The following is a 13,386-nucleotide window of genomic DNA, read 5'->3' as shown; positions in this document are numbered from 1 at the left end:
TATGAGATAATATGAGTAGTGGTTGAGTTAAGGTAAACTCGAGATAATTTTATTGATCCCACACCGGGGAAATTCTCTTGTTACAGTAGCAGAATGAGGTAGACAAGTGAACACCCGAAAAAGAAAATCAACATTTTCAAATGTAATAAAGATAATATTCACCTTTCACTATAGACAGAAATATGAATGGTAGCAAAAACATTACTTGTGTAAAATGCAGTGGTACATGCTGAATAAATCCATTATTTTATACTGAAACAAGCATTATAATGTAATGTGTGATGTGCATTCGCATGTTCAGAAATCCTCTAAAATGGCTTTACGATGAGTCATTGAATGCACCGGAAACCCACGATGTACGGCGTGATTTCAAAGTAAAAGCTTTATATCGGTTTATACTACAGTAATAGTATAATAATAAGAACAACAACAACAACAACAACAACAGTAACAACAACAATAATAATAATATGCACGGTAAGAACGTAACCTGGCTAATAATGAATAAACGCACGCAGGTTAACTCAACAGTAATCATGTGATCCGTCGTGTTGCGTCTATTTGTGGTTTTACGGTAGAGGCATTCGGGAACGTTAAGAGATATTACGGTAGAAATTTGAGAATTTGAGAAATCAAAGGGAAATTCAGCCAAGTTTTCACTATGGCATTAATGAACCGAATGAAATCTAATGAAAAATCGTTATGCCTTGGTGCAGCCGGCCTCTCTTCCACTCTTTGTGGGAAAGCCCATGCTCAGATATTTACTTGAGTACTTTTCAAGTTTCTACCGTAACATCTCTTGAAACTTGACACACAGACAATGGTGGTCACAATGATCAAGAAAGAGGATAATTTAGTGGTTTATTGGTCACCATTTTAAAATAATATTAAATATGAGCAAATTATGATTTTCATAATACAATGGAGCCAACTCGTCCTTTATTAGTTAAAAAAAAAACCACACAAATAATAATCCAAAACCATGATCATTCTTACTTATTAAATAGAACGTCTATAATAAGGGACATTAAACATTCAACGTGTTTTCGTCCTTCCCGCCTGTACCGTAACACCACGAATAGACTGGCATCAATTGGCAAGCTGCAGCTGGCATTGCCGGGTTTTGCACTTCCGGGTTAGAGTTGAGAAAACATTGATGGCTGCTCCATGCTTGTTGGAGCCATAGACAGGTTGAAGCAGCGCTGTGGCGAATAAGATTATTTGAATACAGGCCGAGCCACTGCAGTCAGGATGAAGGACACACCTTTGTCCAACTGTGAGCGGGACTTCCTGCTGAAAGCCATCCAGGAGAAGAAGGTCAGCAGTTTTAACTACGTCTCTTCTCACTGGTCCTGTTTACTAGTAACTGAACCAGACTTATGCACGCGATACATTTACTTCTTTGAATCTACAAAAGTCAGGTTTCTTCCATAAAATCTCGTATTTAGAAACACTTTACTATTTATATTCTATTGACTTATAATAATATATATATCTGTATTCTCTTGTCTACCTCACTCTGACCTGCCTGCTGCTGTAACGATTGAATTCCCCCGGTGCTTGAATTAATAAAGTTTAGTCTCATCTTATCACCTTATCTTATTATCTTGTGGATAGCAAAGACATTAATTCTAAGAAGATGTTTGGGTTTTAATCCATCAAATGCACACAGTCACCAGATTTGTACTCTAGGTTTGAGAAAACTCAGCTAATAAAGTTTTATATTCACCTGGGAATGTTATACAAGAGACACGGGATTGTTGCTGTTCACACTGAAGAACAACAGGCTCAGGCGACAGAAGGACTGTGTTATGAAATAAAAAAACTCTTGATGTCAATGCAACTTGTCTTTACTATGCATATATTAACTCTGTGTGCACAACTTATTTATCTTGTGCACAAAAGATAGTAACTTGTTCCCATAGGATAACAACTCTGCACACATGATTAAAGAAAAGTTGTCTTTGACCCCTACTTTCATTGGGTGTATACTTTTATGGTGTTGGTCATTAGTGCTTCCAGTAAACGTTATACTCTCCCTTTTTTTCACATGCTATTGTACAGTACAGTTCAGATTACCTACCACAATAAGATGTAGTGGTTTTTTTTTTTACCATTCTTTCTATTGTTCTCTGTTCTATTCTTTTATATGTAAGTACAAAGACCGGATTCTGATGTCCCGTGCTTCATTTAGTGCCTCTTCTCTGCAGTTACAAAGTGTTTTTTCTTTACCACTGAACTTTTCCCTGCAGCGCCTGGATGGAAGACAGACCTACGACTACAGAAAGATAAAGATCACGTTTGGCACAGACTATGGAAGCTGCTTTGTGGATCTGGGGAAAACAAGGTACATAGGATCAGATCTTTCAAAATATTTTTGAGTTTGCCTGATGAATCCATCACTGTTGAAGGTCTAACTTTCATGAGGTTCCAAATGAAAAATTTCCCTTTCCAATTCATATTGAGAATTCACTAGAATTATATCTATTTAACATAATGTGATGGCGGAGTATCAATGTGCTCCACAGGGTCATGGGTCAGGTTTCCTGTGAGCTGGTGGCTCCAAAAGAGAATCGACCAAATGAGGGAATCATGTTCTTCAACATCGAGCTGTCACCCATGGCCTCACCAGCGTTCGAACAGGGCAGGTTAGGAAAAACTACAGAGATTGTGTTTTTACTTTACTGCATTACATGCTGTATAGGACTTGTACTGTCTGAGTTTCAGCAGATGGAGCTGTTCCTGCAGGAAGTGCCCATCACCTGTGTGTTTTTTCTTTCCCTCCAGACAGTCAGAATTATCAGTGAAGCTGAACAGACAGCTGGAGAGATGCCTTAGGAACTCCAAGTGCATTGATACTGAGTCCCTGTGTGTGGTTTCTGGAGAAAAGGTAAGCACACACACACACACACAAACACACACACACACAAACGCACACACACACACACACACAGAGTATGTTACATTTTAAGAAAATCCATTATAACATCCAGCATAAAACAAATAGTGATCAACCGTTTATATGGATCAGAAAGCATGGGACAGAATCGTTCCTATACAAATGCCGTTTAAATAATTTGGCTCTGCCAGTGACTTACTGCTCCTCTCTGTGTCTCTGTGACAACCAAGTGGAGCGAAACCGAGCGCGCCCCATCATCTCCTCTGGCTCTCCATACTTTATCCAAGTTTATACATTCTGTTGTTTTCACCCAGTCGAAGTTAACACATATGTTCGATGACATTGTTTATGCTAGTGAGATTGTGTTTTGGTGTGTTCAGTGAAAGAGAGTGAATGAGAGCGACTGGATCAGGACGAGTGTGGTGTGTGATATATCCTATATATTCAAAGCCGCCGTTATCTTTCCCTCAAATCCTGGGATTATCATTCAGAAGCTCCACAATTTGGTTATAGTAATCACCTGCTTTTAGTCGTGGATTTGGCCAGGGGCAAACATGATAATAACAAATAGTTTTCCATTCAATCTTTTTGTCAACACATGCACACAAACAAATGAAGAGAGTTGTGGTAATGATTTTGTGCATGTGTGTGTGTGTGAAATTAGGTGTGGAAGATCCGGGTGGACGTTCACCTGTTGAATCATGACGGGAACCTGATGGACGCAGCCAGCATTGCAGCCATCAGCGCTCTGTGCCACTTCAGACGCCCTGATGTCAGCATCCAGGGAGATGAAGTCACAGTGGTGAGTCAGCAGCAGCAGCAGCAGCAGCAGCCGCAGAGAGTAATACAAGATACAAGATACAGTGTCTCTACTTTACTTCCCCAAACTGCTCCGTCATGCGATTGTACTGATGGTACTTACAGTGGTACCACAGATAACTTGTGATCAATCATGAACTGTGCTTTGTTTACACATATTTGTATGGCCAAAACAAACAAACAACACAAACAGATTTAACGTGAGAACAGTTTTCTTTTCACAGGGATCTTTGTTCTTCTCTGACCTTGTTGTAACTTTTGTATTTGCTCTGTGTTGTGCTCCATCAGTACAGTCAAGAGGAGAGAGACCCTATTCCTCTGAGTATCTACCACATGCCCATAAGTGTCAGCTTCTCCTTCTTCCAGCAAGGGTGAGGTGCTTCAGACAGTTTTAATTCCACACTTTTCAGTGATATAATCAAGAATAATATCTCCAAGTTCAAATTGAGATGAAGTAAAAATAAAGTGTATTCTCTAGTGCTATTTCCTCATGATAAGTGCAATACATTATAAGCAGACAGAGCCGTAGTTATAAAAATGTACTCAGAAGTCATGAAATCCTCAATAATAATATTGATTTAAAAAAAATGTAAATGATGAACTCATTCTACAGAACATATTTGCTGGTGGACCCCTGTGAGCGAGAGGAGCGTGTGATGGATGGCCTGCTGATGATCGCTATGAACAAACACAGAGAAATCTGCTCCATCCAGTCCAGCGGGGGCATCATGCTGCTAAAGGACCAGGTGAACAGACTCTGAATATTAGTATTGAGTTGACATCATAGAAGCTGAAGTGAAGAAGATCAGTTGTGTTTGAGAGGCATTTTACTAACTGCTATGATTCCAGGAAAGGCTGCTCTCCACACACATATCATGTCAAGTAAATATTTGTCTTTGGTGTTAAAGGTTATGAGATGCAGTAAAATCGCCAGTGTCAAAGTGTCTGAAATCACAGAGCTCATCGGCAAAGCCCTGGAGAATGACAAGAAAGCCAGGTGAGCAGTAGCATCACCTCTCCCTAATAAAGAGTGAAACGCTGGACACTCCAATGTTGAAGATAACAACTCAGAATTTTAAACATTTGCAGGAAGGCGGGGGGTAGGTGTGGTTTTGCAGAGTCTATCCCTCTGGAGCGAATCACAGCTCTGAAAATGGACGAGACTCCGATGGAAATTATGCACGTGACAGAGAGGGCCAATGACATCGTCCAGAAAGCCGAGGTCCCACCTCAGATGTATCCTAAACTGAGTCTGAATGTCAACTGAAGTATATCAAGCACGGAAATGTGTAATTATTCTTTCCCCCCCCGATCATTTGCCTATATCCACTGCTGCTCCTTAACCACATGTACCAGGGTACAATCCCCGGTGGTGCCTGTCCCAGGTGTGGGGCAGGTAGGGCAGGGGCTGCAGAACACCTGGGGCCTGGAGGAAGAGGAAGAGGAGGAGGATGAAAATGAGGGAAGTGACAACAGTGCTGAAGAACAGGAGGGAAGGGTATCACCGATGGAAGAGGAAAAGTATGAAAAAGAAGAGCGCGATGGAGGTAATTCTTTTTTTAATCTGATTTCATGTAAACATTATATAGATAAACAAGAAAATAACCTTTCTGCTAAGAAAGCAAAGCAAAGCTCAAAAACAAGCATCCCCCAAACATATTTAAATATTATGTATGTTAGCTAATAATAAATAATTATTCGGTATGTTTTGTTTTGGTGAACATGAAAACATCAATTGTGAATGTGTTATATCTTATAGGAGATGTGGTTGAAATATCTGACAGCGAAGAGGAGGAAGTGGTCATACTTCATCCAGAGAAACCTGACCAAGATCCTAAGTAAGTCGAGCTTAGGATCGAGCTTAGGATCGATTTACATATAAATATATTATATATTTAAACACTGTATTTGGTTACGAAGAAAGGTCACATGTTTATTTATTTTTTTCAGAAATACAGAATCCAGTTTGCACCAGAAGGCATCAAACAAGAAAAGACAATAATAATGAATTAAGGAGCCATTTGTGCTCATTGTACTCATGTGCAGCAGTGGCTCTGCAGTACGGAAGCTGAGACAGCTCACACAAGTACATCACTGGGAAAACAGAGGTTGACAATGAAACAAGTTACTTCCTGCGGTCAAGTCGTGGATGTATGGGCCAAGTGAGCTGTCATTATGGTTTTCACAAAGAACGGCTCTCTTGACTGTAGTGAGGAACTCTGCTCATTTTAATGGTCAACATCAATTGTCGCTCACATCCGTGGTGGTTGTGTCTTTCATGTTCCCTGATAATACGCTGGTGTGAGACATCTTGGCCACCGTACTGCAGCACCTCCTCATGATGAAGACCATCCTGGTTGGAAATGATCCGTCTGCTGTAACAGAGAACTGGACTCAAATGTATATACATCACAATGTTGGAGTGTTAACCTGAGAACTGGTTTACTTCTATTTGAAGTCGTTTGGTTCAAAAGCATATTTCCTTCACAAAAAAACTCCTTTGATTTCTTACACCTGTTTTTTTAGACTCATGAAACTATGTAAAAAAAGTTATTATTAAAGAAATACTCTCCGCTTAGATGTGTTGCAACTTTTCTGTAGCATTTGTTAAGTGGTGTATTTGGTAAGAATAATATTGGCTGAGGTTCAGATTGTGAATCGAGAGAAAAAAGAAAATTAATAAATCTTGGTTTTTGTAAGATTTTTGATTTTTTTCTCTTCTTTCCTATGGTATGTTTATGTTGCCAGAAAGCCCAATTAGTGACTGGAATGTGAAATATTAACAGCATTAATGCCGGATTTAACCTTAAAGGGATAGTTCACGCTAAAGTAAAAATTCAGTCATTATTTACTCACCACCATGCCAAAGGAGGGGTGGATGAGTGTTTGAGTCCACGTAACACTGTACTGCACAGTAGCTGCTGTTTGTCTCCCAAGTATCTTGAGGAAAGGAATCTAATATGGATAGTTAGGTTTCCATCACAGTATTAATATCTGAAATGGCAACATTATTTTTGTTACCTGAAATTGAGTTGATCCTAAGCTTGATGTGTGGTACCATGCTCTGCAGTTTCTGCATCAGAAACTAGGAGGAAGATCACATAGGACATTGTTTCAACACAGTGTAAATTATGCTGTTTTGAGTCTAGTATTACACATCGTGGATCTCGGACACTGGAGGCATTTAATTTTTCCTGTAGTTTAATTTGTTTTCACAATTGAAGAATTTGTCACCAGTTACTTCAAATGTATTGATGTTTAAAGTGAACTTTAACAACAGAACTCTGCTTTATATGAAATGGTATCAAAGGATATTTAACCCAAATATTTCCCAATGTGGCGAGACGGGTTAAAGGTCTGAGTCAAAGTTTTGGAGTGTCTGGGGCAAACAGCGTGGCAGCCGAATTCAATACAACTTAGTAAAGTCACGCATGAATACTTCTATAAAGTCGTCGTTTAAATGCGGTCTTCCACCAAAGAAAAGCCAGGTTCTACCGAGATTTGAACTCGGATCGCTGGATTCAGAGTCCAGAGTGCTAACCATTACACCATAGAACCGATGTGTAATACACCGACCAAGTCTACATTATATTAGTGTAGCAGGATGGGCCTTTAATTAGTGCTGCAGTACCGGCCTATCACGGTTGGTTGCGCTGCCTACAAAGGTGAGTGGTTGTGCACTGGGAGCCCTCTTGCCTTGGAGCGACAGACTGCCCCGCCTCCTGTTATCACCACACCTGGCCGCCTCACCTGATCGCCTTTTCAGCTGGGTCGTGCAGCTCGCCGTTGTTTGGTATGTAGTAGTTGTTTGCGTCTGTGTACCTTCTAAACTTTGCACAAGTCCTCAACATTGGCTTCCATCCCTCAGGCAGTTCATTGGCCGGGTCTTCCTTCTCCCGTATCGGCCCCAATTGTAGGGCATGCGAGTGTTTTCCTCCTCTGCCGGTTGCAGCGGGGAGCGATAAGCTGATCGATCGAGTTGCACGTAATTGTGCTGCTCGACGCAAGTGATCCCCTTCCTCCCCTTTGATGTTCATTCAACTCCTGACGGTATGTGGATAAGATGACGCTAACTCAAATTACCACAGTTGTTGTTCAGCTTCTAGAACAAATGTATTTTTCTATGGCAGGGTTGACGTGTGTGTGGGCGGTTTCTGCCAGCACGTTTCCCCCCCCTCTTCACGCTGCTGTTGGCCGGCTGCTGTTTTGCCCACTGGCTTATATAGCCAACACATCCATCCTGCATCTTCTACTGTGCTGTACCTGCCACCGAGTATGGTGACTGCTGCCTCATCCTCAGTCTCATCTTAATCTATTCAGTTAACCGACTTCTAACTGATCTTATTGATGATATTATTTGTGTTTTGTGGTTTGCTTTGCATGTTTTTGGTTTAATTCGTTTTCTTAGTTATTTTGGTTTGGCTTAATTGCTTTACCTATTTATTTGGATTTATCAGTTTGGATAAATCTCCATTACTTTTGATTTAATTTCTCTGTTAGTTTTCTTTTGTTTGCATTTATTGAGTTTGTTTAAGTTGTGGGTTGAAGTGATTTAACCCTGATTTAAACCCCATTTAGTTATTTGCCCTCCCTTTTTTTGTATTTTGTGTTGTGTGTGTGTGTGTTCGCTTTAGTGTGGTTGGGTGAACATATTTTATTGCGAAGTCATGTTTAAAGATTATATATATTAAAAGGAATTGAAATTGTATGCTGGACCCAGTCTCAAGCTTTCATTAGTAATGAACTTGTGTGCTTTAACTTTAAGGTTAATCTAACTCTCCAGGTGAAATTCCTGGGGTGGCGTTGCTGGCAACTTGTCACTAGTTCAACTAAAACTTCATCTTATTGGTTCCTCGAACGTCGAATGCCACATTAGTATCATATCCGTCATTCAGTTGGTATGTGATATGTTTCAGTGTATGGAGGACCATACATGACTTAAGTAAAAATAAGTAAATAAATACATAAATAAATAAATAAATAAAAAAGGAAATTAATACAGAAATAAATGTTAATACCAAAAGAAATGTCTTAAATATATTTGCACATTTATTTATTCCCTGATACATTTCCTTTTCATTTGCAGTGTCCTTATGCTAATGAGAAAGGCGGGCCTAACCGCAGTCTCATGCAGGATTGGTCACAGGAGTGTAATGATCCAGTCCTACTACTTCTGCCTCTCAATGGTGACTGGTGTCCAGTAGCTGTTTGCAGCGTTGAGCCAGTTCACACTTAAAATGAACTAGTTCAAGTTCAGAGGGTCAGTTAAGGTTATTTTTTATTGGGATGATTTAGCTGTCAGTAGTCCTGACTGTGAGCGTCACGTCTCGTGTTGTACTGAGCACAATGAGCGAGCCGAGAGGAGAAGGAGGAAACAGAAACTCCAGCTTGGTACAAACCACCTGCAGCTTCTGCTCTGATCATGAAGCCGCTGATCTCTGAGCAGATGTGAACAGAGAAACTCTGTGTTTTCACTGTTTCCACTGTTCTACAAAGTCACTGAGCGGCTGTTTCACGGTGAAGAGCTCAAGTCTCAGTCACTGCCTGTGTCTCTGAGCGAGTGTGGCGGAGCGCAGGGGCTGTGTGTGTGTGTGTAGCTCAGTTGACCAATCCTGCTCGAGAATGAGGTTAGGCCCGCCTTTCTCATTAGTATAAGGACACTGAAAATGAAAATGAAATATATCACGGAATAAATAAAAGTTGGAATAAATGTGGAAATAAGTTTAAGACACTGATTCATTTAATTCTGCATTTATTTCCACATTTATTTATTTATTTCCACATTTATTCCAACTTTTATTTTGTGTGATCAGCACATGAAGTCACTTTGTGTTTGTTTGATTTGCTCCAGAGTTTAGGAGGCTGCATTTAAACATCATGAAAAATTACTCATCAGCATGTTGTGCTCAGTGCAACACGAGACGTGACGGTCACAGTCAGGAAAACTGACACTGAAATCATTCCAATAAAAAATAACCTTGACTAACTTCTATTATACATTTCTGTATTTATTTCTGTATTTATTTATTTATGCATTTATTTATGTATTTATTTATACATAAGTCATGTATCGTCCACCATAGAGAACAAATTGAGACATATTCAAAGCATTTCATTCAAATAACGAATAAAATGCCTCATTCAATGCAGAGAAAGATGTGCTGAACTTATCACAATAATTTTTCACTTTATGCTTTTTCTTCTTATGGTAATGAACATTTTCTCAGGCTCAGGGTGACATCAAGAAAACTAAGTGATCTTCTAAGCAGCTCCTGAACATCTGATATATTGGCTATGGTTCATATGAACTAAAGAAAATTTGTATTCATGTAAACTACAGTGGTGGAGAAATTGTACTTGTCAAATTACAAATAGACAAGAATGTACTCGAGTAAAAGTAAAAATACCAGATTAACCTTTCTTCTTAAGCAAAAGCATTTGATTTTAAATATATTAAAATATAAGTCCTTAATGTAAATCCATGTTGGGTGAGTGCACCTGCTACAGGTTCACTCTGACTGAAGTAGGCGGGATCTAATGTTACCTGCCCTCTCTTTATCGATGACTTTTAATGACATTAAAGAACTGGAATGTTACTCAGGAGAGTACATACCTCCACCAAGGCCTAACGGTCCACGTATGAAACAGCATTTAAATTCAATAGATCTGGATTTCATAAATCTCTTAAAAACTCAAAGTTTTCATTCCCGTAATCATTACAGATTTTTTCAAGAGACATGAATTAAAATCAGAGAAATCAACGAAAACATTGAAAATCACCCTCTCACAATGTTAAAGAAAGTTAAAACAAAAAACCTGGATACACACAAAAACTAAATGGTTGCTTCTATTACAAACAAACAAAAAGAAACGTAAAACAGATAATGTTAACTTATTCGTAAATGTAAATAAGAAAAATATTTAATGAAACGAACCCTACGTTATAACTTCCCATCACTGCTCAAATTATTATATTGCTGCTGGGTTTTAAATATTGTGTCCGTCTGCCTCATAGTATTCCGTCACCTGGATGGTGTGCACAACGTATCCTTTTCTTTAAGTAGGTAATCTTCAGATCATTGAAGCACTAACCCACATCAACTTGTAGTTAGTCAAGGAAAGTACATTGGCAACTCAACAGGATCCAGATCTACAAGTAGAAATGCTCATAGAGTCAACCCTTATGGCATCCAAAACGTTGAGGCCCCTCCTCTCAGCTTCACTATCACCTCTGCAGGACTCCCTGCAAGCACTGCTGTGATCACAAGAAACCAGGAGAGGTCAGCAGAGCCCAGCCGGGAACCAAAGGCCTGCACCTACGTGTGTCTTCGTGGAGATATATGATCTACTGAGTGCCATCCTTGTGATATGTGCTGTGGAGGCAGTGATTTATTGCTCTACTCTCATTTTAAAACATTATACAATCAGCAACACCATAAAATCTAAAAGGACAGAAATACTAGGTGCAAAATCCTGACCTCTAATGATGCCTCCCTAAAAGTGTGTGCGAACACATCTCTTGCTCTCTAGCTCTTGTATTTGCTTTGCCATCGTTGACTGTCAATCAGCTGTGTTTAACCTCTGACTCCAGAAAATGGGGACTCCTGTCAGCGTCCCTCAACCCGGCCTGATTGCAGGCCTTAACTGGGTGTGTTGCAGTGACCCAGTGTTTCAGCTAAGGCTTTGCTGCTGCTCTGGCTTTTATCGGCAAGCTCTTCATCAATACTGACTTTGTGGTACTGTTGCTCTGTGACAGGTAAAGTAAACAAGGAATGGCTTAAATGTGCATCTTACTGAATCAGTAATTGTGATGGATATTGGACATAAAATTGGCCTGAATCCTAGATCCACCACTGCTTTGTGGAAACCGAGATGAAGAGGTATCAAAACTCTCAAAATTCGCTAAACCGCTGATATCTTATTCCATCTGTTGGCAAAAGCTGGAAAAGTAATAAACAGTCATGCAATAAAATCTATACCAACCTTGCGGATGATATGGGTGTAGTATCTCTTTCATTTTTACTTTGACCTACATGTCATCCTTTGCTCTGTGTCTTCATACAACAGTATGTTCATACTCTGCCGGTAAACACATTCTCTGGCCCGCTGGAGGCATCCCTCTGCCCAGAGGTGACCGGAATGAACACCATTCCGAACACCTTCTTCCTTTAAGATGAATCCTGAACAATCAACCACTTCTAACTCAATGTTGCTCTTTGTTTCTTTTCTCCTTCTGAATAAATTTGATCAATCCTTTAGCATATCATTGTGTTGATTCTCTCTTCTGAGATGGTAAGGATTCTCTGGGTTTATATTGCTCTTTTCTAGTCTTGATGACCGCTCAAAGCTCTTTCTAGAGCAGTTTAGCCCTTGACGCATTAAACACACTCATTCATACAGGGTATCTGTGTGCAGCACTTTTTTATAACACTCATACACTCCTGGCACAGCCGGGGGGCGATATGGGGATCAGTGTCTTGCCAAAAAACTCTTTTGTACACAGAACGGAGTAGCTGGGGATGGAAACAATCTCAGCTCCTCCTGGCCTCTTAGTGCTACCCTCTGCTAAGTATGTTCTGCCCCAAGTATTTGGAGCACCATGTCATGTCCAGGAACGTATACTGTATTATAATTGTTGTCATTTCTCTGGAGCCTTGGTCTCTTGCTCAGGAATGGCTTCCTACCGGTGGAACTTTCTCCCACCAAGCACAACAGCCACACATTCTTTCTCAGTTTTGAGGATGGTCTCTTTAAATGCTGGAGGATTTCCACTTTTTGTCAGAGCAGCTCCTAAACCTATCTTTGGCACTGTAGTATCAGCTCCTCCTGAGGGCTGTAGTATTTATTCACTGCTGCTTTGACTACAGTATATTGGCCTTCTGCATGAGAGATTCTCCCTTATGCATTTCAATCCTCACATCATGTCACTGTGTCCTTGTGTTTCTGTTGTTGCATATCTCATTGTATGAGCACTTTCTCCACCGCAATTCCAAGGTTCAGATAGTCTATTGTGACAACTTGGCAAACTTGCACAGCTCCTCTCAAGGCACGTTAAACAGTTAGGTCCAGACCATACAATATTGTAGAGAAACCCACCAGCTCCAATATTGAGCTAACACTTGGTGACTGGAGAGAAGCACCTCGTTATATATATGCTGTGTTTTGTGGAATTTTACCTGAGTAATGACAACGTTTACCAGTTACCAGTCAACACATGACACAGCTGTGATTAAAACCAGCTATTGCTCTTAACTGTGGTAACATAATCCAGATCATTATTCAGATCCACATCAAATTTGACCTGTTCATAGATATTACCAGTCTACACAAGCCAGATTTCTTTTCATAATGTTCATCAGATTACATCTTGAGCAATTCACCCCCAGGAGAAACGTACCACCAGGACAATCCACTGCTTGACTTGTTATAAACACCAATTCATTAATTGCATGTAAACATGGTAGCATAACAGTTGTTATGACAGCATTACAGCTCTATTAAGAAATATTTGCAGTCTCGGAAATCTGGTACTGAAAATACAACACACCCTCCACATACAGAATGTCTCTGTGAACATACGAACAAAGAAGGTTGCAGCTTTTGAGCCCCACTTCAGACAATGTAACGTGTGCATGAATCAGAGCTCTGGCATGTTCATATGTTAGCTG

General features: G+C 40.0%; 1 protein-coding gene, 1 long non-coding RNA gene and 1 other non-coding gene across 3 annotated transcripts; 2 read left to right on the top strand and 1 right to left on the bottom strand.

The window, feature by feature from the left end:
- The first annotated feature begins 1,141 nt into the window (after window positions 1-1,141).
- Window positions 1,142-6,419, top strand: exosc9 (exosome component 9). The gene is made up of 12 exons (XM_062388835.1): window positions 1,142-1,317; window positions 2,253-2,347; window positions 2,529-2,648; window positions 2,788-2,890; window positions 3,564-3,701; window positions 4,007-4,089; window positions 4,332-4,464; window positions 4,627-4,715; window positions 4,808-4,954; window positions 5,075-5,265; window positions 5,478-5,556; window positions 5,669-6,419. Exons 1-12 carry the CDS (start codon window positions 1,252-1,254, stop codon window positions 5,718-5,720), a joined length of 1,296 nt encoding a protein of 431 aa, XP_062244819.1. The 5' UTR covers window positions 1,142-1,251; the 3' UTR covers window positions 5,721-6,419.
- A 785-nt stretch (window positions 6,420-7,204) lies between these two features.
- On the bottom strand, window positions 7,205-7,276 carry trnaq-cug (transfer RNA glutamine (anticodon CUG)). Its single transcript has one exon. It is a non-coding gene; the product is annotated as a tRNA-Gln (tRNA).
- A 145-nt stretch (window positions 7,277-7,421) lies between these two features.
- Window positions 7,422-8,237, top strand: LOC133954463 (uncharacterized). The gene is made up of 3 exons (XR_009920787.1): window positions 7,422-7,511; window positions 7,587-7,768; window positions 7,849-8,237. It is a non-coding gene; the product is annotated as an uncharacterized LOC133954463 (long non-coding RNA).
- The last annotated feature ends 5,149 nt before the right edge of the window (window positions 8,238-13,386 follow it).

Source organism: Platichthys flesus, chromosome 5 (genome assembly GCF_949316205.1).
Source record: "Platichthys flesus chromosome 5, fPlaFle2.1, whole genome shotgun sequence".
Lineage (NCBI taxonomy): Eukaryota > Metazoa > Chordata > Actinopteri > Pleuronectiformes > Pleuronectidae > Platichthys > Platichthys flesus.
The sequence above is the reverse complement of the archived record's forward strand: the minus strand, read 5'-3'. Positions and strand labels throughout refer to the sequence as shown.

Excerpts from the sequence above, each read along its gene's own strand:
- exosc9 (XM_062388835.1), top strand. The coding sequence starts at position 1,252 with ATGAAGGACACACCTTTGTCCAACTGTGAGCGGGACTTCCTGCTGAAA. Across the intron at positions 3,702-4,006 it reads AGGGAGATGAAGTCACAGTG|TACAGTCAAGAGGAGAGAGA; the intron begins GTGAGTCAGCAG and ends GTGCTCCATCAG. Across the intron at positions 4,955-5,074 it reads GCCGAGGTCCCACCTCAGAT|GGTACAATCCCCGGTGGTGC; the intron begins GTATCCTAAACT and ends CACATGTACCAG.